Source organism: Sphaerodactylus townsendi, linkage group LG04 (genome assembly GCF_021028975.2).
Source record: "Sphaerodactylus townsendi isolate TG3544 linkage group LG04, MPM_Stown_v2.3, whole genome shotgun sequence".
Lineage (NCBI taxonomy): Eukaryota > Metazoa > Chordata > Lepidosauria > Squamata > Sphaerodactylidae > Sphaerodactylus > Sphaerodactylus townsendi.
Genome location: NC_059428.1, coordinates 19,253,836 through 19,277,222, shown reverse-complemented (window position 1 = coordinate 19,277,222; position 23,387 = coordinate 19,253,836). Strand labels below are relative to the sequence as shown.

At 47.2% G+C, this 23,387-nt stretch overlaps 1 protein-coding gene across 1 annotated transcript; it reads right to left on the bottom strand.

Moving 5' to 3' along the window:
* Positions 1-1,201: 1,201 nt before the first annotated feature.
* On the bottom strand, positions 1,202-21,682 carry MED17 (mediator complex subunit 17). The gene is made up of 12 exons (XM_048493151.1): positions 21,349-21,682; positions 17,094-17,260; positions 13,838-14,057; positions 12,721-12,857; positions 12,553-12,637; positions 11,464-11,616; positions 11,118-11,248; positions 8,811-8,995; positions 7,244-7,381; positions 5,439-5,556; positions 2,997-3,156; positions 1,202-2,009 (listed from the first exon to the last, which is right to left on the bottom strand). The coding sequence occupies exons 1-12, from the start codon at positions 21,659-21,661 to the stop codon at positions 1,801-1,803; spliced, it is 2,016 nt and encodes a 671-aa protein (XP_048349108.1). The 5' UTR covers positions 21,662-21,682; the 3' UTR covers positions 1,202-1,800.
* Positions 21,683-23,387: the final 1,705 nt, after the last annotated feature.

Below are 23,387 nucleotides of genomic sequence, written 5' to 3'. Positions count from 1 at the left end.
TTTGTACAAGAAATCTTGCTGCAACAGACATTTGCCCCCATCACGCAGCAGACACGTTGTGCACAACTGGCCACCGTCACTAACTTTCCAGTTCCACGCTGGGGCAAAGGCAAAATGAACATCCTGTTTATTGGGGTGCTGTGTGGTTTCGCCTGCATCTGTGGCTGGCATCTTCGGAGGATCTGATCGATGGCATCTTCGGAGGATCTGAATCAGAAGATGCCAGCCACAGATGCAGGCGAAACGTCAGGAGAGAATGCTGCTAGAACACGGCCATACAGCCCGGAAACCACACAGCACCCCAGTGATTCCGGCCGTGAAAGCCTTCGACAATATCCTGTTTATTTTCCACAGATTAAAATACTGGTGCAGACTCAAACACCCTTTGTACAAAATGAGCATTAAATATTTTATTACAGAGAATTGGGAAAACACAGCAAAAGGGGACTCTTCATTGCTTGCTTTGGAGAGCTTTAAAGGTCTGCTTTGTACAAAGTAACTGATAAGGCTCAAAGCCTGGATTTGGGCACCCTTCTCCCGATCAGCTCTCCAACCGTGTTGTGTCTTTTCAACAGGCAGCAGATAGAATCAGAACGAGACCGCGAAACAATACCCTTGGCGTTGCAAAGATTAGGGAGTGAATACACTCACTGAGCTTTGCACCGAAGAAGTGAGAGAAACAGGAAGAAGACAGCTAGCCGGGGGGGGGGGGGGGGGGGGGGGGAGTTGCCGGGGGGGGGGGCGGGGGGAGTTTCCATCTGCCATTGCTAACTCAAATGGCTATGTGAAAGTGGCATAAACTAACCAAGAGTAGCTCATTCAGGATTCTAAAAGGGCTGCTTGTGGACTAACAGTGGATACTGGAAAGGACAGCTGGGTAATAAACTTCACTGGAAAAAAGAAACACAGGATGCAGGAATAGAGTAAAGACAGGAATATGGGACAGCAGGTGATAAAAACAACCGGCTATTTATCTAGATTGACCTTGAGAATGTTTGACTTCCCATTTAGTTACGTCCTTGTCCCTCTCCACACCTGGATTGTAGTGATATACGTAGAAATCAAATGGCAAGTGATTTATCACGCCAGCCTGTGACGTGTTGGGAGTGTAGGTATTTTCCTGCAGCCAGTGGGCAACTCCTGCAGTCTACAATAAACTTGAAAGCTTCTCAGTCGAAAGTAACTCTTTCCTTACACTTTGTACAGCACAGTTCCAGAAAGTTTTATGGCTTAGGAGGCAGTGGAGATCGAATACAGTCCATACAGAAAGTATCCTGTTCAGTTAATACTGTGATGAGCCATTATACAATCTCTTGCTACCTAGTCCTGACCATTACTTACACAATTCGCTCAGTGGTAAAAGAAAAGAAAAAGTTCTACGAAAAGGTCCAAACTCATGTTGACCGGATGTCTTCCCAAAGCGGTATCCTGAGCATCTTTTAGAAAAGAAAGATGAAGCTGGTAATTCTGTGTGAAACATTATTAGAAAACTGTACAATGTTTTTACAAGTTATAAGTGAAACATTCCGTCAAAAGTTGTGCATCAATACGGGGTGACAGATTATCATAAATTATGACTGTAACTGTTAACTGGGAAGAAAAAACCACATACCCAAGAAAATTCTTTGATATTGAAAGAAAGGATCCTTTGCCCAAGGGAGTATTGCCGATTTAAAGTCCACGTAAGCATGAGGTTGTGGATTTGAAAGTGCAGCACGATGACGTCTGTATTGCATTCCTCTGGTTTCCTTTTGCTAAGTTGGTGCCAAAATGAACGCCCTGCTTGATATGATATTCTTCCTACGAACAGGGCGTCAGAGCGGCCATGAGGAGCTCCATTTTGTACACAAAGTTGCGCCCTTCCATTTTGTTCCACTGAACCTCTTTGAACGGACCCCGAAGATAGTTCCACTTATTGTCCTGCAGCACGTCGCTCTTGGGGAGATCTTTGCACTGGCATCGGGGGAACTGCACCATGATCTTGCTGCCGCTTTCTGGACCGTTGCGCACTAGGGAAACGAGCACACGGGCAAAATTAAAACTACCATTCAAAATTAAACTAGAGTCTAGTACAGTGGTTCCCAAACTTATTTGGCCTACCGCCCCCTTTCCAGAAAAAATATTACTTAGCGCCCCCTGGAAATTAATTTTTTTTAAATTTTAATAGCAATTAAACAGAAAGATATATGTATTAATGTTTCTACCTGTGGCCATCACGGCCCCCCTGGATCGCTGCAGCACCCACCAGGGGGCAGTACCGCCCACTTTGGAAATCACTGGTCTAGTAGCATCTCAGACTAATAAACTTTGTTCTGGCATATGCTTTCAGCGAGTCAAAGTTTAGTTTTTCATATACGTGGCAACGTCATCCAAAGTAGCTACATTTATACTTGACCCCAAGAAAACTGGGGGAAGACAATGGAGAAGTTACAAGAAGAGGCCAGTGTAAAAAGTGAACCACTTAAAGGCTAACTGATTCATTCAGACTGGGGAAGAACCAGTTGTTGATCTGCAGAACAGGGTTAACAATCTAATAATGGAAAATACACTGACAGATTTGTTAGAAGAAGAAGAGTTTGGATTTATATCCCCCCTTTCTCTCCTGCAGGAGACTCAAAGGGGCTGACAATCTCCTTGCCCTTCCCCCCTCACAACAAACACCCAATGAGGTAGGTGGGGCTGAGAGAGCTCTGAGAAGCTGTGACTAGCCCAAGGTCACCCAGCTGGCGTGTGTGGGAGTGCACAGGCTAATCTGAATCCCCCAGATAAGCCTCCACAACTCAAGCGGCAGAGCGGGGAATCAAACCCGGTTCCTCCAGATCAGAGTGCACCTGCTCTTAGCCACTACGCCACTGCTGCTCCTGTTAGAACAGATTCAGTAGGGGTACCCTATCAAGGTACAGCTGGGTTAACTAACACTGGTAAAAGGGAGGGTGATTAATTCAGTGTCAAACATGAACGGACGGATGAAAGAGTAATCGATTTCCGAAACCAACCAGAAATAGAATAGTCTGCGTTTGGCGAGGCGACAGTGATGGAAGACGCGTTGCCAATGCTCTCGACTGGGCCCAGGCCGACGTGATTGCTGAAGCTGAGCACGTGCCACCCCATCACTTTAGCCAGCTGCTGCACTGCATGGACTTGATGCTGCGACATCTGCAAGTTGGTTTCAAAAAGAAAGATGAATGTGCGCATTTCAGCTCTGCATTTTTCCTACCTTCCAAACATCAATGTTCATTCTCAACCTTCCAAAAGAGAAAGCTATTATGTTACTATGATATACTGTGACATATCAATGAGTTTTTGCTAGCTCATAGCTGCTTGGAATGGTTGCTGCTCTGCTTGGTACAGAATTCAGCTTGGTTGGAAGAAGAAGGAGAGGAGGAGGAGTTTGGATTTATATCCCCCCTTTCTCTCCTGTAAGGAGACTCAAAGGGATTTACAAACTCCTTTCCCTCCCCCTCCCCACAACAAACACCTTGTGAGGTGGGTGGGGCTAAGAGAGCTCTGAAGAACTGCAACTAGCCCGAGGTCACCCAGTGGGCATGTGTTGGAATGCACAGGTTAATCTGGTTCACCAGATAAGCCTCCACAACTCAAGTGGCAGAGCAGGGAATCAAATCCAGTTCTCCAGATTACAGTGCACCTTCTCTTAACCACTGTGCCACACTGGCTCTCAGGCAGCAACAATAACCATCTCTGGGGTCCCCCTCCCACTTTGGGTTTTTTAGTTAATTTTTAGTGGTATTCTGGATATTTTAGCACCATTAATGATATTTATATGAAGTATGGATTCAATTTTTTTTTGCATATAATGTGTTTATCAATGTGATTTTTTTGTGCACATGATTTGTTGGACAGGCAGTGTATAAATTTCATTAAAACAAAACAAAAACAAGGCCTGGCCTGATACTCCAGATATAATCAACAAAGAATATGGGTATAGTGCAGAAATATCAAATAAACCTCCCGCACCACTGCTACTGGCAATGAATAAACCTACCAACAGTTAAGGTGCTACTTTAATAAAGTGTTAAGCATTATAAAGCAAACATGAGTATGGTATATAAGTAAAAAACCACATTCAAATGAAACTGAACACTCCACACATGAAGCAACGTACGCATAAACATACAAAATACAAGCATGTGTCTAGATATATTCTCTAGGACAGATATACAGACACATTATATATATACTAGACACAGAATGTGTCTAGACACATTCTCTAGGACTGATACACAGAATTAGGAAGTGTCTGAAGGATGACACAGATATACACTGTTTTCCTGAAAATAAGGCCTACCCCGAAAATAAGCCCTAGAATGTTTTTTTTGGGATTTTTGGAGGATGCTTGAAATATAAGCCCTGCTCCAAAAATAAGCCCTAGTTACATATTCCCCGGCCCAGCTGATCTAGTCACGTGGGGGGTGCAAAATCATGGGGAAAAAATAAGACATCCCCAGAAAATAAGCCCTAGCGCATCTTTTGGAGCAAAAATTAATATAAGACCCACTGAGAAGCCGTGGTGCGACCGCACTTGGAGCACTGTGTTCAGTTCTGGTCGCCACATCTCCAAAAGGATATTGAAGAGATAGAAAAAGTGCAGAGAAGGGCAATGAGGATGATTGAGGGACTGGAGCACCTTCCTTATGAGGAGAGGCTGCAGCGTTTGGGACTCTTTAGTTTGGAGAGGAGACGGCTGAGGGGGGATATGATTGAAGTCTATAAAATTATGCATGGGATAGAAAATGTTGACAGAGAGAAATTTTTCTCTCTTTCTCACAATACTAGAACCAGGGAGCATACACTGAAAATGCTGGGGGGAAGAATTGGGACTAATAAAAGGAAACACTTCTTCACGCAACGTGTGATTGGTGTTTGGAATATGCTGCCACAGGAGGTGGTGATGGCCACTAACCTGGATAGCTTTAAAAGGGGCTTGGATAGATCTATGGAGGTGAAGTCGATTTATGGCTACCAATCTTGATCCTCTTTGATCTGAGATTGCAAATGCCTTAACCGTCCAGGTGCTCGGGAGCAAAAGCCGCAGCAGGCCATTGCTCTCACCTCCTGCGTGTGAGCTCCCAAAGGCACCTGGTGGGCCACTGCGAGTAGCAGAGAGCTGGACTAGATGGACTCTGGTCTGATCCAGCTGGCTTGTTCTTATGTTCTTTCACTACCGGGAAACACGGTAGTGCTTAATTCTTCAGAACATCAAAAGACAGGGTCTCTGGTCATTTCCCGTTCCGCAGTGGCTTGACTGCTCTGTCAGTGACACGTCAGCATACTCCAGATTCAGCATAGGGTAGTGGTTAGAGTGTCAGCCCAGAATGTAGGAAACCCAGGTTCGAATCTCCGTTCTGCCATGGAAGCTTGTTGGGTGACCGTCGGCCAGTCAAACATACACGCTTTGAGGAAATCATCTCTGTTTTTACCTGAGATAGGAGGAAATCTTGCAGCTCTTGCTCTTGATGGGACAGCGTAATAACTCTTCCATCTCTATGTACAACTCTGATCTGCTCTACGCCAATATTCAGTTGCAGCTGAATAGACCTTTGGAAACAGTAAGATGTTATTAGCACAAGTGGCGTTTAAACAGGAGAAGGGGGGGTGGCAAAGAAAACACAAACACTCTTGCTTGGCACAGTGTAAGTAGTTAAAAAAACATGTTTTGGATGCTGCTTTAACCAGGGTCATTCCAGGGGAGGGGGACATGCAAGGGAGGGGAGGGAGGACCCCCAGCATCTGGACATGGCCCCCCACCCTAGCGGAGGAAGGGGGAGGGAAGGGGGAGGGTGGCATGCAAGGGGAGGGGAGGGAGGGAAGGGAGTGAGGGGTGGCATGCAAGGAAGAAGAGGGAGGGTTACAATAACTATGCCTCAAACATATACTGATTAAACAAGAGATGATCTTATATGGCAAGATTCTCTCTAGCTTTGTCATTCCAAACTATCATCAATATTGACCATTGTTTCAAAAACGTTAGAGCCAATAAAAAAAATTATTTGACACCTCTGATACCGTGTTTCCCTGAAAATAGGACCTACCCTGAAAATAAGCCCTATCATGATTTTTCAGGATTTTTGGAGGATGCTTGAAATATAAGCCCTACTGGTAGTTACAGATCAGGATAGTGTGATCCAGCAGAGTGCTCCCTGCCAATGAGGATGCGGCTTGCATCCCACGTGATGGGGAAGCAATGGAGCTGCCGAGAGCCCACCTTAATAAATTGTGAAGGTGCCGTATTTCCCCTAAAATAAGCCCTACCTCGAAAATAAGCCCTCATTCACAGGTGTCAAACTCACGGCCCTCCAGATGTTCATGAACTACAATTCCTATCAGCCCTTGCCAGTATAGCCAATGCTCATGTTGGGAGGGACTGATGGGAGTGGTAGTTCATGAACATCTGGAGGGCTGCAAGTTTGACACCCCTGCCCTAATGCATCTTTTGGTGCAAAAATTAATATAAGACTCTGTCTTATTTTTGGGGAAACAAGGTAGTACAGAGTTTGGTCAAGAGTACTATATTCCATATACAGTGAAGCTTTTCATTTAATTGATGGAGGCTCCGCCTTTTCCCAGTTGACGCTTCAGCTGCTGTTAAAAGTCTAAAAAGAAACTTGGGACCACATGTTCTTTTACACAGTCTAGCACCCTTCGGGGCAAAGGCTAATTAGTAACCCCCTCTCGGCACACACAAATAATTAGTAACCTACTCTCGGGAACCTGTGAGAACCTGCTGGATCCCACCTCTGGTTATCTTATCTTTCCCTTCCCCACCCCACAACAGGCCCCTTGTGAGGTAGGTGGGGTTGAGAGAGTTCTGAGAGAACTGTGACTAGCACAAGGTCACCCAGCAGGCTTCCTGTGTGGGAGTGGGGAAACAGATCCAGTTCACCAGATCAGAGACCACGGCTCTTGCCCACTACAGTGGCTCCCAAATAGCATACCCCAGTAGATCCTCCAAACAGAGAGAAAAATAAAGCGTGAATTAAAATATCTGATAGGAAAACAAATCCATATTTGGTTTGCAAAATGGGCAAACCAAACCAGCTACTGGAACAACCTGTACCATTTCTTGGCATTCTCCCTTCCACAAAGGCACTTGGGTCTCTATATTCCGGGAAGGACGACAGCGGGAAAGCGTCAACAAGCTTAACCCAGAGACACAAACAATTATTTCCTCTACTAAAGGGACTTGGCAAACAAGCAGATGCCCTCTCCCCCTTCCCTCACTCACTTGCATATCTGCTCGTAGCCCTGGGAGGTGATCAGAACTTTGACGCTTGACTCGTAGACATCATTGATGTTGGACCAGTGAGCCTGGATCTGAGGATCTTCAATACGGCTGGCGAGACTGTCGATGGTTCGAGCGGTTCTGAAACAAAGAAAGCCCCAAACCTCTGAATGATCGTCTCCCCTGTGCTCCCTGGCAGCCCAGAAATTAATAGGTTATGCCTAATCCAATCATTTACATGCAATGCCTATAATACAGGAAAGTATTGATACCATTCAAGGCAAACTGAATTGACGAGGATGACTGCTAAGCGTAATTGTACGTGAAGGTTATATTGAAAACTAATACTTTGATATGCATTCCTAAAGGCAGCATTAAGCATCTATTATTCAGCGCATCGATTAGCTGCATCTGTACAGAACAAGAAATGCAGGAAAGATTTATGAAGCATTTCCGAGGGACAAGAGCAGTCATTAGTAACCACACAACCAAGCAGATATTTCAATTCCTTCCGTTGTGACTATTATGCCATGAATGTCTGCGCCAAAGGAACAGAAAGACACGTGTTTTAATCGTTCTACTATTCTGGATTTTTCTCTATACATTTCAGGACCCCCACCACATTTGAAGTGGCCCACCAATCACGCTCTGTCTTTCACTGTGAAGTGCGTCCAAAGTTTTAACCCAGTTTCTGATACTCGCTGTCCCCCAATACTCACAGCCATCAGTGGGGACACCCAACAACAAGAAGAAGAGTTTGGATTTATATCCCCCCTTTCTCTCCTGCAGGAGACTCAAAGGGGCTTACAATCTCCTTGCCCTTCCCCCCTCACAACAAACACCCTGTGAGGTAGGTGGGGCTGAAAGAGCTCCGAGAAGCTATGACTAGCCCAAGGTCACCCAGCTGGCATGTGTGGGAGTGTACAGGCGAATCTGAATTCCCCAGATAAGCCTCCAGAACTCAGGCGGCAGAGCTGGGAATCAAACCCGGTTCCTCCAGATTAGATACACAAGCTCTTAACCTCCTACGCCACTGCTGCAAACACAATAGCTGGTTGTAATCCATCACTTGAGAATAACTGGGTTCTGCACACGTATCACAAATTCAACATCCTTCATAACTAACAAACTGACCGAAACCAATACTATGCATTGTCTAAGAAGAGGACAATGTGTCAGAGACCTTTATTGTTCCTGTTTTGACAAGACTGAAGAAGAGTTTGGATTTATGCCCCGGCTTTCTCTTCTGTAGGAGACTCCAGGCGGCTTACAAACTCCTTTCCCTTCCTCTCCCCACAATAGGCACCTTTTGAGGTAGGTGGGGCTGAGAGTTCCGAACAAACCGTAACTAGTTAAGGTCACCCAGTAGGAATGTAGGATTGGGGAAACAAATCTGGTTCACCAGATTAAAGTCCTCTGCTCATGTGGAGGAGTGGGGAATCAAACCCGATCCTCCAGATTAGAGTCCACCTGCTCTTGACCCCTCCGCTTTCTACAGTCCTTGCCTGCCAAAGAAATGAAGCACTTCGCAAACTTAATTCACAAACATAGAAACGTCTCTAAGGAATACCTGCGCCTCAGAAAGATGTGCTTTGCCTGTTTCAGGATCTTCTCCAGTAGCCCTTCGCTGGGTTGCAAGGAGTTGATCTCATTTTTGTCAAAGGCCTGAGGCCCGGCCAGCCTCATCCTCTTATGGCCGAAGGGGGCGCTGGCTGGATGAGGCATCATGGTGGAGCTCAAGGTCTGCTTGTGAAACTGCAGGAGACGACAGAGATCTCTGAGCAGCCTGTAACAAGTTCTGGTCGCGGCAGTGGGGAGTGTGTGTGTGTGTGTAGATAATGCTAACGTTTGACGGTTCAAACGTTGCTGCTGGCATAAAACAGAATATACAACAGGCTGCAAGATCAGGGCAAATGTCATCACTGCCATAGAAGCATTCTCCCTTCTCAGGGATCTGGTGCAAATCCTACTGAAAAGAATCAAAGCAGAATACTTCTGATGGAGTGTACCCATTAGCATTTTTTCCTAACTGATCAATACTGTCACAATAAACAATACGGTCTCAACTCTGACAGCTTAGTCTTATGGAGAGGGCAAACTGGCAGGCAGGCAGGCAGTCACTGTGGACTTAGGTGGCGCTTGACCCAAAGAGAGCCTGACCCCCAAAGTGTTGGCATCCAGGAGGATGCTGGCATGGCTGGGGGTATTCTGGGGGAACAGCCAATTTTAGTCGGCTTCCACCGGGCTTTGGAGTTGGGAATGACACTGGTGTACACCAAGTTCGTCTTTGGCTATGGAGGACTTCCAGGCAGGTGGAGAGATTCCAACATTTGCTGCCTCCCTGCGCAGCCTGGAAGCTCTCTGGAGAAGGCACAGCAGCAGCCCTGTACCGGGCCACCTGAGCTCTGTGGATTGGGCCGTCCATCCCGTCCCGTCCCGTCCCGTCCCGTCCCGTCCCGTCCCGTCCCGTCCCGTCCCGTCCCCTTTCTTTCTTTCTTTCTTTCTTTCTTTCTTTCTTTCTTTCTTTCTTTCTTTCTTTCTTTCTTTCTTTCTTTCTTTCTTTTTCTTTCTTTCTTTCTGAACAACAACTGAATGGAAAACTCCTGGTGTCCTTTTACCGCTGTTCTATAGAGAGTGTCTTAACCTACTGCATCTGTGTATGGTTCTCCAGTTGCACAGTGGCAGATAGGAAGGCGCTCCAAAGGGGGATCACTACTGCACAAAGGATTATCAGCTGCCCCCTCCCCTCCTTGGAAGAACTCTATAATTCCCGAAGCCTAAAGAAAGCACAAAATATTCTGAGAGACCAGTCTCACCCAGCACACTCTCTTTTTGAACTGTTACCATCCAGCAGACGATACAGGTCTGTCAAAACTAGGACAAAGAGGCTTAGAGACAGCTTCTACTCTAGCGCTGTGGCTATGCTAAACTCCGCGGCTTCGTGTTGATGTGTTTGGGGCTGTGTAGGGATGGGTGGAGGAAGGGGAAAGTGAGGATGGGGTATGAGTCTGAAATTGTGTGCATCGAGGAATGCTGCTGTAAATTTCGTTGTGCAGGCACAATGACAATAAAATGCTTATGCTTATCAATCAATCAATCAATCAATCAATCAATCAATCAATCAATCAATCACAGGAGTGTCCAACTCTGGCGCTTCAGATGTTCATGGACTGCAATTCCCATCAGCCCCTGCTGGCATGGTCAACTGGACACCTCTGGCCTATCATCTAATATTCCCTGGAGTCAGCCACTAAAATAAATACAGAGGGAGAACCAGCACTTTTCAAATGATTAGAAAAAAATCTACAGAAAACTGTATGACTTTCCTCCCAGGAGCTTGCTCTCCATCACCCCCCCCCCTCCTCAGTTTGGCAGTGGGTGGGCAGTCTCCCCAAACACGAGACCTGCCTTGGACAGCTGCTCCTCCTGCCCTCCGGCTCAGGCACTCCTGTGTGGACGCAAGGAAAATGGATACATTGTAGAGGCGCCTGAAGAAATGCCTACATAAGAGGGTTGTGGTTTCTTTTCCTCCTGACCAGCCATTTCAGCCGGCATCGGCGTAGCTTCCAGAAGACATCCTCTTTCTCGCATCTCTCTGCAATGCTTCGGGAGGACTGCTCGCTCTTTCAAAGCATCACTTTCAGGAACATTGAATGAATAATTTCTCTCGGTCCCCTGTCATTACTGTTATTCAAAACCACACTCTTCTTTTTAAAGAACTGAATGTGTATGTTTCCAGGAATGGGTGACGGGAACCCCTTCCCCCCACCAACCAGCACAGTATACAGCGGTCTTCTCCAGGTTTTTAACTACCCTAGAAAACAGGTGGTCCTGTAGACCATCTGGGAATCTGCTCAGCTAGAAGAAAGTGCATTACCTCCCGGATCAGTTGGTACAAACTGTGTTCTAGTACGAAAAGATGATCCTCCAGACTTGGTTTCTCGGAAGCAGATTTTTGGGATTTTTTATCATTTGAAGAGTGACATAAGGAGATAGACAGCTGCAACCCTACGCACACAAAAAACGGGGAAGGAAAACGACAGTGACCATGTAGAAGACATAAATCCATTTCATTATTTTGTTCTATGCATCCTGCAAGCCTTTGGAATGGAAAATTCAATATTTGTCCCTCCAAAACATGCTACAATCAGCAGCTTGGTTTAAGCCTGCCCATGTCAACAGTATCCCAGATCCTTTGCTACAATTCTTCACAGAATTCTTACCTGGGAATGGTTGGGAAATGATCTGGTTCTTCACCACAATGTGGGGAACTTGGGACTTAATCTGCACAGCTTCACGAGAGAGCTGGGCAAAGATTTCTTTACACAACAGGACGTTCTGTGCCATTTCGAGTTTGGTTTGCCAGTGTGGAGCTCCTGAAGGGGAAAAAACACAGCGGAAATTGGGAAGTGACCGTAGCCGTCAAGATCCACAGAACGTTCACAAAACATCCGAGGCATTATTAAGCCAACTAACTAGGGTTAAACCTGGTTTATGGACAGGAAAGGAAAGTGCTCTGATCTGGACATCACAACAAGCTGTGGTGAGACTGAAGGTTTCCTAAAACTCAATGTCGGCTGTAACAAAGTGATTCAGAAAAATGCTTGGGGTAAAGGGTTAGCAGGGATGATATTACTGGATATAGTTTGTACTATCTGCTGCTGTAAATAGGTACACACTGTAATTTCTGCACCATTCAATGTCAATGTTAATACTTCCACTTTGCCATTGTTTCTGATTTCTGGTTGGTTCCAGATTTCTATAAATCAAATCCTCTAGCATTATCTACTGGATGTCCCATCCTGTTGATTGTACTGACCTGTTCTGTGAAATCTACCTTGAATTCTAGTCAGAGAGACATACTATAAATAATGTAAACATATAAATAATGTAAACATATATTTTTAACTGTGTGAGGGAGCTTGGAAGGCCATGGATAAACCAGGCTGGCTCTCAGCATGAAGAAACCAAGGTTTGTCCATGATTTCTGAATACCGTCCTGGTGGCCAAGATCCACATTGGAGTTCTTTGCAAGAAATTATTCGGGAGAACCTCCACCCCAGAGGGGCTCCTGGAAATTGTTAGTGGGGAAAGTGGCCATGCAAATCTGTTCTTACAGCTCAGGCATGTCAGAATAGGTGGATCTCCATCCCTCTCATATACAGGTAATGCACTCTATGTAAAAAACAGAATCAACATAAATGTAAATTCTTATCAGGATAAAAAGAGGGCCCCTTTTGTTCCTTTTTCACACAGCTATCGCTTCATAAAGAACTACCAAACCTCCATAACATGTAAAGATGTAACCGTACCTGGTTTTGACTTTGGAAGTGGTCGTTTAAACAAATTTACTGTTCCAAGGTCCCCTATATCTGGAGCTTGTTTTTGAATAGATACCTGCATTGAAAAAAAGAACTCTGAATTCTTTTGTAACGCAGGAAAAGATTAACGAAAACCAACAAAGCATAATGTGTACAAACCTTTATGTAGGCAGATCCCTCCAAATCGCTTGGGATCTGGACATCCAAAGGGCAGTAATCATCAGGGATTTTTTTATCTAGATCAATGTCTGTGTTTTTTATTACTTCAAATGTGCCATGATGTGGAAAGAGAGACCCTAAAGAGAAAAGGTTGTCAGCAAGCAAGTTCTTGAAAACATATAAATCGTGCCTATTTGAAAGCTTCAGACATTTTAAATATTTGTCATGAAGATGTGTGCCACAAAAGTCAAACTAGGACCAAACCCAGTACAGTAACCTTAATTTCTAGTTGAGCAGCTGTATGTGCTACAACTGTAATCTATTCAATTGGGAAGGGATTAGCTAGCATGTCTGCAAAAAATTCTGTATTCCACATGCTAGTGTTTTCACTGAAGAAGTACCTTGAACAACTACAGATACGCAACAGAAAGCACTCAATGTATTGTCAAAGGCTTTCATGGCCAGAATCACTAGGGTGTTGTGGGTTTTCCGGGTTGTATGGCCGTGTTCCAGTAGCATTTTACCCTAATGTTTCGCCTGCAACTGTGGCTGGCATCTGACACTACACCCTAGAAAACACTCATTTTACAATATGGTTCAACAGTACTTAAGACTGACATGGTTCTTGAATGTTAAAGTTTACCGTGTTAATACTTCTCACAACCGCTCAGTAAACCAGAACAGTATTATCAACCACGTATTGCTGTGGAAAGCAGACAATCATAGCTGAGATCAGAACTGGGGATTTCTTGACTTCATACCTCACCTTCCTAGGGAATAAGCTAAATTTAGGCTAGTATAAAGGAGTGTCCTATATCAATGACGGCTGGACCACTGAAATCTGGGCCACTTCCACACATGCAGAATAATGCACTTTCAATCCACTTTGAAGCTGGATTTTACCGTGCGGAAGAGCAAAATCCACTTTCAAACAATTGTGAAAATGGATTGAATGTGCATTATTCTGCGTGTGTGGAAGGGGCCCTGATTAGGTCACTACTTTCAGCCTCTGCTTTCCTCTTCCTTCTCTGCGCATTTTTTGAACAGCTCAGAAGCTGTTCTCAGAGCTGAGAATGCCTGAAAGGGGAGCAGTCCGAATGAGGACCAAGCTTCATACCTGCGCTTTTGTAGCTCAAGTCTCCCAGGATTTTATCTCCCACCTTCCTCAGCTTCCAGTGCTGCCTCAGCCGTAGAAGTTCGGAGTTGAAGTCTCTCTGCCGCTTATTTTCCTGGCTCTCTGCAACTGATTTAGACAGCCTTTCAGCCCCTTTCAGAAGGATTTGGGCTGCTCCGGCTAATGATTTCTTCTTGGAGATCAACTGTAAGACTTGAGGATTCTACAAATGCATAGCAGAAGCAGAAGCATTTATTGTCATTGTGCACGCACAACGAAATTTACAGCAGCATTCCTCGATGCACACAATTTCAGACTCATACCCCATCCTCACTTTCCCCTTCCTCCACCCATCCCTACACAGCCCCAAACACATCAACACGAAGCCGCGGAGTTTAGCATAGCCACAGCTCTAGAGTAGAAGCTGTCTCTAAGCCTCTTTGTCCTAGTTTTGATAGACCTGTATCGTCTGCCGGATGGTAACCGTTCAAAAAGAGAGTGTGCTGGGTGAGACTGGTCTCTCAGAATATTTTGTGCTTTCTTTAGGCTTCGGGAATTATAGAGTTCTTCCAAGGAGGGGAGAGGGCAGCCGATAATCCTTTGTGCAGTAGTGATCCCCCTTTGGAGCGCCTTCCTATCTGCCACTGTGCAACTGGAGAACCATACACAGATGCAGTAGGTTAAATGGAAAGGACAACGCAGAACAGAAATCTGTCTAAAACACGAATTTGCATTTTTGTGCAATGTTGTGCTCTCAAACATAATGGAAACGTGACCGGGTTTGCAGTAGCTTTTTGTAGGAAACCAAACTCAGGCTGGAAGGAGCCAGCAATCTGTGCTTCAACTTCAGAGCGACCATAGCCAAGTTCCCAGGCCATGAATCTGAACTAATTCAGCGGCCATGCAATTGTCTTCTCAGCATGTACAACGGCAGAAAGATTCTCTCTGGAATCTAGAAAAAGCTGCAGATTCCCAAAGAGCATAATACTTATTGGAGGAACAGTATCATGGCAGACAGTTTAAAAGGTTGAGCGGAGTCACACTTGTAGCTTTTCACAGGCATTAACACAGCGTGGTCACAGCCACTCCTCAAAATCAGACTGCATTACAAACATTTGTTAGACTGAATGAGCAGCTACACGTGGCTTGCCAGAATAACTCTAGGCAATCCTTTAGAACATAAGAACAAGCCAGCTGGATCAGACCAGAGTCCATCTAATCCAGCACTCTGCTACTTGCAGTGGCCCACCAGGTGCCTTTGGGAGCTCACATGCAGGATGTGAAAGCAATGGCCTTCTGCTGCTGCTCCCAAGCACTTGGTCTGCTAAGGCATTTGCAACCTCAGATCAAGAAGGATCAAGATTGGTAGCCAGAGATCGACTTCTCCTCCATAAATCTGTCCAAGCCCCTTTTAAAGCTATCCAGGTTAGTGGCCATCACCACCTCCTGTGGCAGCATATTCCAAACACCAATCACACGTTGCGTGAAGAAGTGTTTCCTTTTATTAGTCCTAATTCTTCCCCCCAGCATTTTCAATGAATGCCCCCTGGTTCTAGTATTGTGAGAAAGAGAGAAAAATTTCTCTCTGTCAACATTTTCTACCCCATGCATAATTTTATAGACTTCAATCATATCCCCCCTCAGACGTCTCCTCTCCAAACTAAAGAGTTCCAAACGCTGCAGCCTCTCCTCATAAGGAAGGTGCTCCAGTCCCTCAATCAGTCCCTTTGTCGGCAGAATAACCCCACTGACACTAAAAAGACTAGCCTGGTGCAAAGCAGCAATGGATTGTGACCCACAGCCCCAAGGTGTGCAAGTGCTGGAACAATTTAGAGAATCAATTAAAGACTAGATTTTAACACTCTTGTTACTCTTTGATTTCAGTGTAATCGTATCAACTTGCTATGCAATAATAATAATTATATAAATTGGAGAATTTGCCCAGTGGGTTGGATCTTACCAGCTTTGCTATCTGAACAAGAATATACACTTGAAAGTATTGTTAATCCGTTTATTGCCAGGGTGTGTGAGTGTGTGCGAAGACAGCTTTAATAACTCCATTAGTCTTGGCTGCAAACACTCCTTTTCATTTTTCATAATCATAACTCCATGATCATGAGTATTAATTTTTTAAAAAATCAACTGTCACATATGCTACAAAGATAAAAACAACAATTAAAGCTCCCCTCCTTCCATGGGTAAAGGATCCATTAAGGAACACGGGGGCACAAGAAGCCATCCACCAATACCAAACAGCAAAAGTGACTGGGTTAAGTTTAAAAGATCCACTGAAGGGAGAAGCAGGGATCTTTTGAACTGGGTCAACCTGCAATAAATATATTAACCAGACTGTGCTCTTTGGGGCAGGCACTTCCTGGCTTAGAACTGTGTTGTGTGCCTTAGGGACCCCCTATTTCAGTTCCACTTGTTGAGTCGTGGAACACACATTGGTTACCTATCGAATTCCGAATCATGTTCAAGGTGTGGGTGTTGACCTTTAAGGCCTTACGCGGCCCGGGACCCTCGTACCTTCGGGACCGCATTACCCCATATGTCCCGGCTCGTCCTCTGCGATCAGCAGAGGCGAATCTACTGGAGATCCCTGGCCCCTTGATGACGCGGCTGGCCTCCACACGGGCCAGGGCCTTCACAGCCCTGGCTTTGACCTGGTGGAACACATTACCACCAATAATCGGGACCTGCTTGGGACCTTGGAGAGTTCCGCAGGGCCTGTAAAACCGAATTATTCCACCGGGCCTTTGGAGAGTCCAGCCGCCGATAATGCCCCCCCCCCCCCCCTGCTAGTAGGGTCCCCTAACATCATTGGGACCCCTCCTCATTTTTGGAAGAGGGTGGTATATGGGTCTCGCGGGCCCTATTGTAGAATGTACCTGTTTTAAGATTTTTATGTTTTTTGTATGACTTTATGTTGTTCACCGCCCTGAGCCCTCCGGGGATAGGGCGGTATAGCAAGTTTAATAAATAATAAAAATAATAATAATAATAATAAATCACTCTTCATATTTGGACTTAGATCAAGGGTCTGCAACCTGTGGCTCTCCAGATGTTTGTGGACTACAATTCCCACCAGCCCCTGCCAGCACAGCCAATTGGCCATGCTGGCAGGGGCTGATGGGAATTGTAGTCCACGAACATCTGGAGAGCCGCAGGTTGCAGACCCTGACTTAAATGAACAGAGCAGCTTGGTGCTTCCACTATTTTCGGTAGTTATATGAACAGAGAAAGCCAAGAACTGCACCTGCTTTTGGGATAGCGGCTCCTGAACCACCGGATCCAGAGTCATAAACTTTTTATCTTTGACGATGTTGAGGACGTCGTAGAGCACGCACATCTCGGTCAAGGCGCTTCTCAAGTTATTCCTCACGGAATCCCAAGGCCAGAGAGACGGCTGAAACTTTACCAACCCTAAGGAATCCACACAAAGGAGAAACACAGTGAGAACTGCACAGACCAAATCACTGCTGCCATTACTGGAACAGAATTATCCCTTTTCCACTAGGTATAGCAGAAGGAACGTTGGATGGTGTGGCATTTAATTTCTTGCTCATTTCCTTTTCTGCAACTAAACCAACAACGTATCTACTCCTTGACCACCGTTTCCTGAATATGTATTCACCCGCATCACATAAGCTCATATACTTGATTCAGCGAATATGCACACAACCAACACACGCATGATTTTTCTCTGTACGTGTGCTGAGTTACACTCAACTCACTTTATTTAAACCCTCAATGTAAGAACACCCTGGTTCTATTTTCAACATGAATGCTTTTGGCTATCTCTTACAAGTAGCTGTACACGTATGAATGGAGGATGTGTGTACGTTTAATGTATACACAGCGCTCCTATAATCTAGCACACCAAGCTAACTCAAGCATTTCCCCTGATACTTTTTGTCTTCAGCTTGACACCAGGAATCTTAAGAGCCAGCAGGGTGTAGTGGTTAAGAGCAGGTGGACTCTAAGTTGGAGAACCAGTTTCGATTCCCCACTATTCCACATGAGCAGGAGACTCAAATCTGGTGAACCAGATTTGTTTTCGTGGTCCTATACTGGTGATCTTGGGCCAGTCACAGTTCTTGGGAACCTTTTCAGACCCACATATCTCACAAGGTGTCTGTTGTGGGGAGGAGAAGGGAAGGAGTTTGTAACTGCTTTGAGACTCCTTACAATCGAGAAAAGTGGGGTATAAATCCAAACTCCTCTTCTTAATTTGAATAATAAATGACATCTTTTTTAAACAGGAAGGTCGGGAAACAGGTTGATCCCCTCCTCTCAACTGAACATACACACACACACACCGCTAACCTATACTAGGTCTGTCAAAGTCAGTATTGCCTGCTCTGACTGGCAGCAGCTTTCCCAGGTTGCATTATGAGGTCTTTGGCATTCTGTTATCTGACCCTACCAAACTCAGGACCACCACTAATGGTCTCACCAGACTTCAGCTGGAGTATCGCCTGTTCTAACTGGCAGCCTCTTTCCCGGGTGGCAGAATGAGGTCTTTGGCATTCTGTTATCTGACCCTACCAAACCCAGAACCTCCACTGAGGGTCTCACCAGACTCCAGCTGGAGTATCGCCTGCTCTGACTGGCAGCCTCTTTCCCGGGTGGCAGGATGTCTATGGCATCCCTGTTATCTGACCCTACCAAACTCAGGACCACCACTAATGGTCTCACCAGACTTCAGCTGGAGTATCGCCTGTTCTAACTGGCAGCCTCTTTCCGATTGTTGGCAGGAGATGAGGTCTTTGGCATTCTGTTATCTGACCCTACCAAACCCAGAACCTCCACTGAGGGTCTCACCAGACTCCAGCTGGAGTATCGCCTGCTCTGACTGGCAGCCTCTTTCCCGGGTGGCAGGATGAGGTCTATGGCATCCCTGTTATCTGACCCTACCAAACTCAGGACCTCCACTGAGGGGGGGTCTCACGCAGACTCCAGCTGGAGTGCTCGCGTGCTGGAGTCCTGGTGTAGTATCGCTCTGGCTCTGTATCACCTCCACTGTATCGCCTCCACTGTATCGCCTGCTCTGTATCGCCTCTGGAGTATCGCCTGCTCAGCTGGAGTATCGCCTGCTCTGACTGGCAGCCTCTTTCCCGGGTGGCAGGATGAGGTCTATGGCATCCCTGTTATCTGACCCTACCAAACTCAGGACCTCCACTGAGGGTCTCACCAGACTCCAGCTGGAGTATCGCCTGCTCTGACTGGCAGCCTCTTTCCCGGGTGGCAGGATGAGGTCTATGGCATCCCTGTTATCTGACCCTACCAAACCCAGAACCTCCACTGAGGGTCTCACCAGACTCCAGCTGGAGTATCGCCTGCTCTGACTGGCAGGGTCTTGCCCAGGTCGGAAGATGAGTCACATCGCATCCCTGTTATCTGACCCTTCCAAACTCAGGACCTCCACTGAGGGTCTCACCAGACTCCAGCTGGAGTATAAGCCTGCTCTGACTGGCAGCAGCCCTCTCCCGGGTGGCAGGTTGGAGTCACATATCCCTACATCTGACCCTACCAAACTCAGGACCTCCACTGAGGGTCTCACCAGACTCCAGCTGGAGTATCGCCTGCTCTGTATCACCTCCACTGTATCGCCTCCACTCTATCGCCTGCTCTGTATCGCCTCTGGAGTATCGCCTGCTCAGCTGGAGTATCGCCTGCTCTGACTGGCAGCCTCTTTCCCGGGTGGCAGGATGAGGTTCCAGTGGCATCCCCTGTTATCTGACCCTACCAAACTCAGGACCTCCACTGAGGGTCTCACCAAACTCCAGCTGGAGTATCGCCTGCTCTGACTGGCAGCCTCTTTCCCGGGTGGCAGGATGAGGTCTATGGCATCCCTGTTATCTGACCCTACCAAACTCAGGACCTCCACTGAGGGTCTCACCAAACTCCAGCTGGAGTATCGCCTGCTCTGACTGGCAGCCTCTTTCCCGGGTGGCAGGATGAGGTCTATGGCATCCCTGTTATCTGACCCTACCAAACTCAGGACCTCCACTGAGGGTCTCACCAGACTCCAGCTGGTGTCGCTCAGCCTGCTCTGACTGGCAGCCTCTTTCCCGGGTGGCAGGATGAGGTCTATGGCATCCCTGTTATCTGACCCTACCAAACTCAGGACCTCCACTGAGGGTCTCACCAGACTCCAGCTGGAGTATCGCCTGCTCTGACTGGCAGCCTCTTTCCCGGGTGGCAGGATGAGGTCTATGGCATCCCTGTTATCTGACCCTACCAAACTCAGGACCTCCACTGAGGGTCTCACCAGACTCCAGCTGGAGTATCGCATGCTGGAGTCTGGTGTAGTATCGCCTGCTCTGTATCACCTCCACTGTATCGCCTCCACTGTATCGCCTGCTCTGTATCGCCTCTGGAGTATCGCCTGCTCAGCTGGAGTATCGCCTGCTCTGACTGGCAGCCTCTTTCCCGGGTGGCAGGATGAGGTCTATGGCATCCCTGTTATCTGACCCTACCAAACTCAGGACCTCCACTGAGGGTCTCACCAAACTCCAGCTGGAGTATCGCCTGCTCTGACTGGCAGCCTCTTTCCCGGGTGGCAGGATGAGGTCTATGGCATCCCTGTTATCTGACCCTACCAAACTCAGGACCTCCACTGAGGGTCTCACCAGACTCCAGCTGGAGTATCGCCTGCTCTGACTGGCAGCCTCTTTCCCGGGTGGCAGGATGAGGTCTATGGCATCCCTGTTATTCCCCAGAGAAGCCCTACCGAAACTCAGGACCTCCACTGAGGGTCTCACCAGACTCCAGCTGGAGTATCGCCTGCTCTGACTGGCAGCCTCTTTCCCGGGTGGCAGGATGAGGTCTATGGCATCCCTGTTATCTGACCCTACCAAACTCAGGACCTCCACTGAGGGTCTCACCAGACTCCAGCTGGAGTATCGCATGCTGGAGTCTGGTGTAGTATCGCCTGCTCTGTATCACCTCCACTGTATCGCCTCCACTGTATCGCCTGCTCTGTATCGCCTCTGGAGTATCGCCTGCTCAGCTGGAGTATCGCCTGCTCTGACTGGCAGCCTCTTTCCAGGGTGGCAGGATGAGGTCTATGGCATCCCTGTTATCTGACCCTACCAAACTCAGGACCTCCACTGAGGGTCTCACCAGACTCCAGCTGGAGTATCGCCTGCTCTGACTGGCAGCCTCTTTCCCGGGTGGCAGGATGAGGTCTATGGCATCCCTGTTATCTGACCCTACCAAACTCAGGACCTCCACTGAGGGTCTCACCAGACTCCAGCTGGAGTATCGCATGCTGGAGTCTGGTGTAGTATCGCCTGCTCTGTATCACCTCCACTGTATCGCCTCCACTGTATCGCCTGCTCTGTATCGCCTCTGGAGTATCGCCTGCTCAGCTGGAGTATCGCCTGCTCTGACTGGCAGCCTCTTTCCAGGGTGGCAGGATGGTGTCTTTGGCATCGCTGTTATCTGACCCCACCAAACTCAGGACCTCCACCAGCCTCCAGGGCCGAGCCTTCGGCTTCCCTCACCTTCCTCCTCGTCGTCGTTGTCGTCCCCGGCGCCAGGCCACTCCCGTCCCGCTCCGCCGCCGCCCGGGCTGGGCTCGTCCTCCTCGGAGCCGGAGCTGCCCTGGCTGAAGTCGATGCGCTGCGCCAGGCGGGCCAGGTTCTGCGACATGGAGAGCGGCTGCAGGTAGGTCTCGCTCCCGTCCAGGCCCACCTCCTGCACATGCTTCTCGGAGGCCGACTCGATGCTGATCCGCACCGAGGGCACCCCCGACATTTTCGACGCCTCGAGAAAAGCGCCTTCTCTGCTCACGGCGGAAACGTCCTCACTGACCATGCGCGCGGGGGACTACGGTGGCCGTAAAGGGGGCAACGCAGGCTGCAGATCGGCTCTTTCCGGCGGAGGATAGCCCGTGCTCGGGCGTTTCCGGAACAGCTCGAGCGACGAAAGCTCAGGAAGCGCCGGTGCGACCTCTAGTGGCAGTCGAGAGTGTGAGTTAACCGTTCGGGCCTTTTCGGAAAAGCTCGGGATACAAAGTGGGCGGGGACAGAACTCCACGAGGTAACTTTCACTCTTTTGTTGCTGTCCAAATTACTGCTGATTTATGATCAGGGTTTTCAAGGCAAGAGGCGTTCGGACGCGCTTTGCCATTGCCTGCCTGCACGTCTCCCATCCAAATACTAAACAGGGCTGACCCTGTTAGTTTCTGGGATCAGTAAAGCTTGAGCTGTGCAGGGCTGGGAACTTTCCTGCATTTTTGTGCATTGCAGCTAGCTCCCTTTTCATCAATTGCTAACTTTTGGCTTGGGTGTTTGCTTTCCAAGTTCCCCCCTAGAGGTTCAAGTGCCAGTAGGCTAGAGAGATTAAGAGAGACTGCACACTGTGCAACCCAAATCTATATGATCACTCATAAGTAAGTCCTACTGTTCTTGGCAGAAAGGGTGCATAAGATTCAGAGTTAACTGGGTGACACCCCACCTCACAAGTTCCACATGCTGGAATATGATTATAAAGAGAGAGAAAAGATCCACGATTTCTACAAGACTCTGTATAAGGTTTTCATCTAGCACGGGGGTCTGCAACCTGTGGCTCTCCAGATGTTCATGGACTACAATTCCCATCAGCCCCTGCCAGCATGGCCAATTGTAGTCTGTGAACATCTGGAGAGCCACAGGTTGCAGACCCCTGACAGAGAGGACTAAAAGTACACTACCCTTATGTTGAGTGAACAGGATCTCACTTTTTCATGGTCAGCAAGTTTCCATCTGTTTATTTTATTAATTTTATTCAACCTTTTAATTATTTATTTCATTCCACCCAATACATTTTAAATTGCATAAGTAGCTCTTTAAAAAAAAAAAACACCTTCTGAACAACCCAGTAAGGTAGGTCAGGCTGAACAAGAAGGCTGTCCTTATGTCACCCTTTAAGAGGCCACATCAGACTGGGGGTGGAACCCAGGTCATCACGATCCCACAACAGGATTTTAACATCTGATTTCAAAGTTTTAATGTGTGTGGGTGTCAGGACCAAAGCTTGAAAAGCACTGTGTAACCAATTGTATCCTGTATGATGTGTAACCTGATTGATACGTAGAAGCTCTTGTCTCTTTCCTTCCTTTCCTCTGATGTTTACAGCTTTACCAACTGTAGATAAGTAGGCAAATAACCCTGAGAAGCTGCTCTGACTCAGGCTAACAGGATGTGTCCATTTGCCCAAGGGGGGAGGCAAGGCAGGTGGCCCAGGGATGGGTAGCGTGGTGGCCTATCCCTTTCTTGGCCTTGGAGGTGCCTAGGCCTCCAAACAAATCTTTTCACACTTTCTCTGGGAAAGTGGGAGGTGGGAATTAGGTTAGGATAAAGGAACCTGTGAAAGCCAGGTCCAGCAGAACTGGTTTTTTTCAAGCTAGGGACTTGATGCCTTCAATAAACACTTCTGATCAAGAGTCCAGAGTTTGTTCATTGGCTTAAGAACCAAGACCTAACAGTGGGGGGAAATACCACATTTGTTGTATTACATTTATATAGCATTGTTATAATCAACTTTAAGTCTCAGTGAGAAA

What these genes read in the sequence shown, in the direction of transcription:
- MED17 (XM_048493151.1), bottom strand. Translation starts at nt 21,661, where the DNA reads ATGGTCAGTGAGGACGTTTCCGCCGTGAGCAGAGAAGGCGCTTTTCTC. An exon ending in AGCCGCTATCCCAAAAGCAG is followed by an intron (nt 14,058 to 17,093) that starts GTGCAGTTCTTG and finishes ATGCATTTGTAG; the next exon opens with AATCCTCAAGTCTTACAGTT. An exon ending in CACATCTTTCTGAGGCGCAG is followed by an intron (nt 7,382 to 8,810) that starts GTATTCCTTAGA and finishes TCTTTGTTTCAG; the next exon opens with AACCGCTCGAACCATCGACA.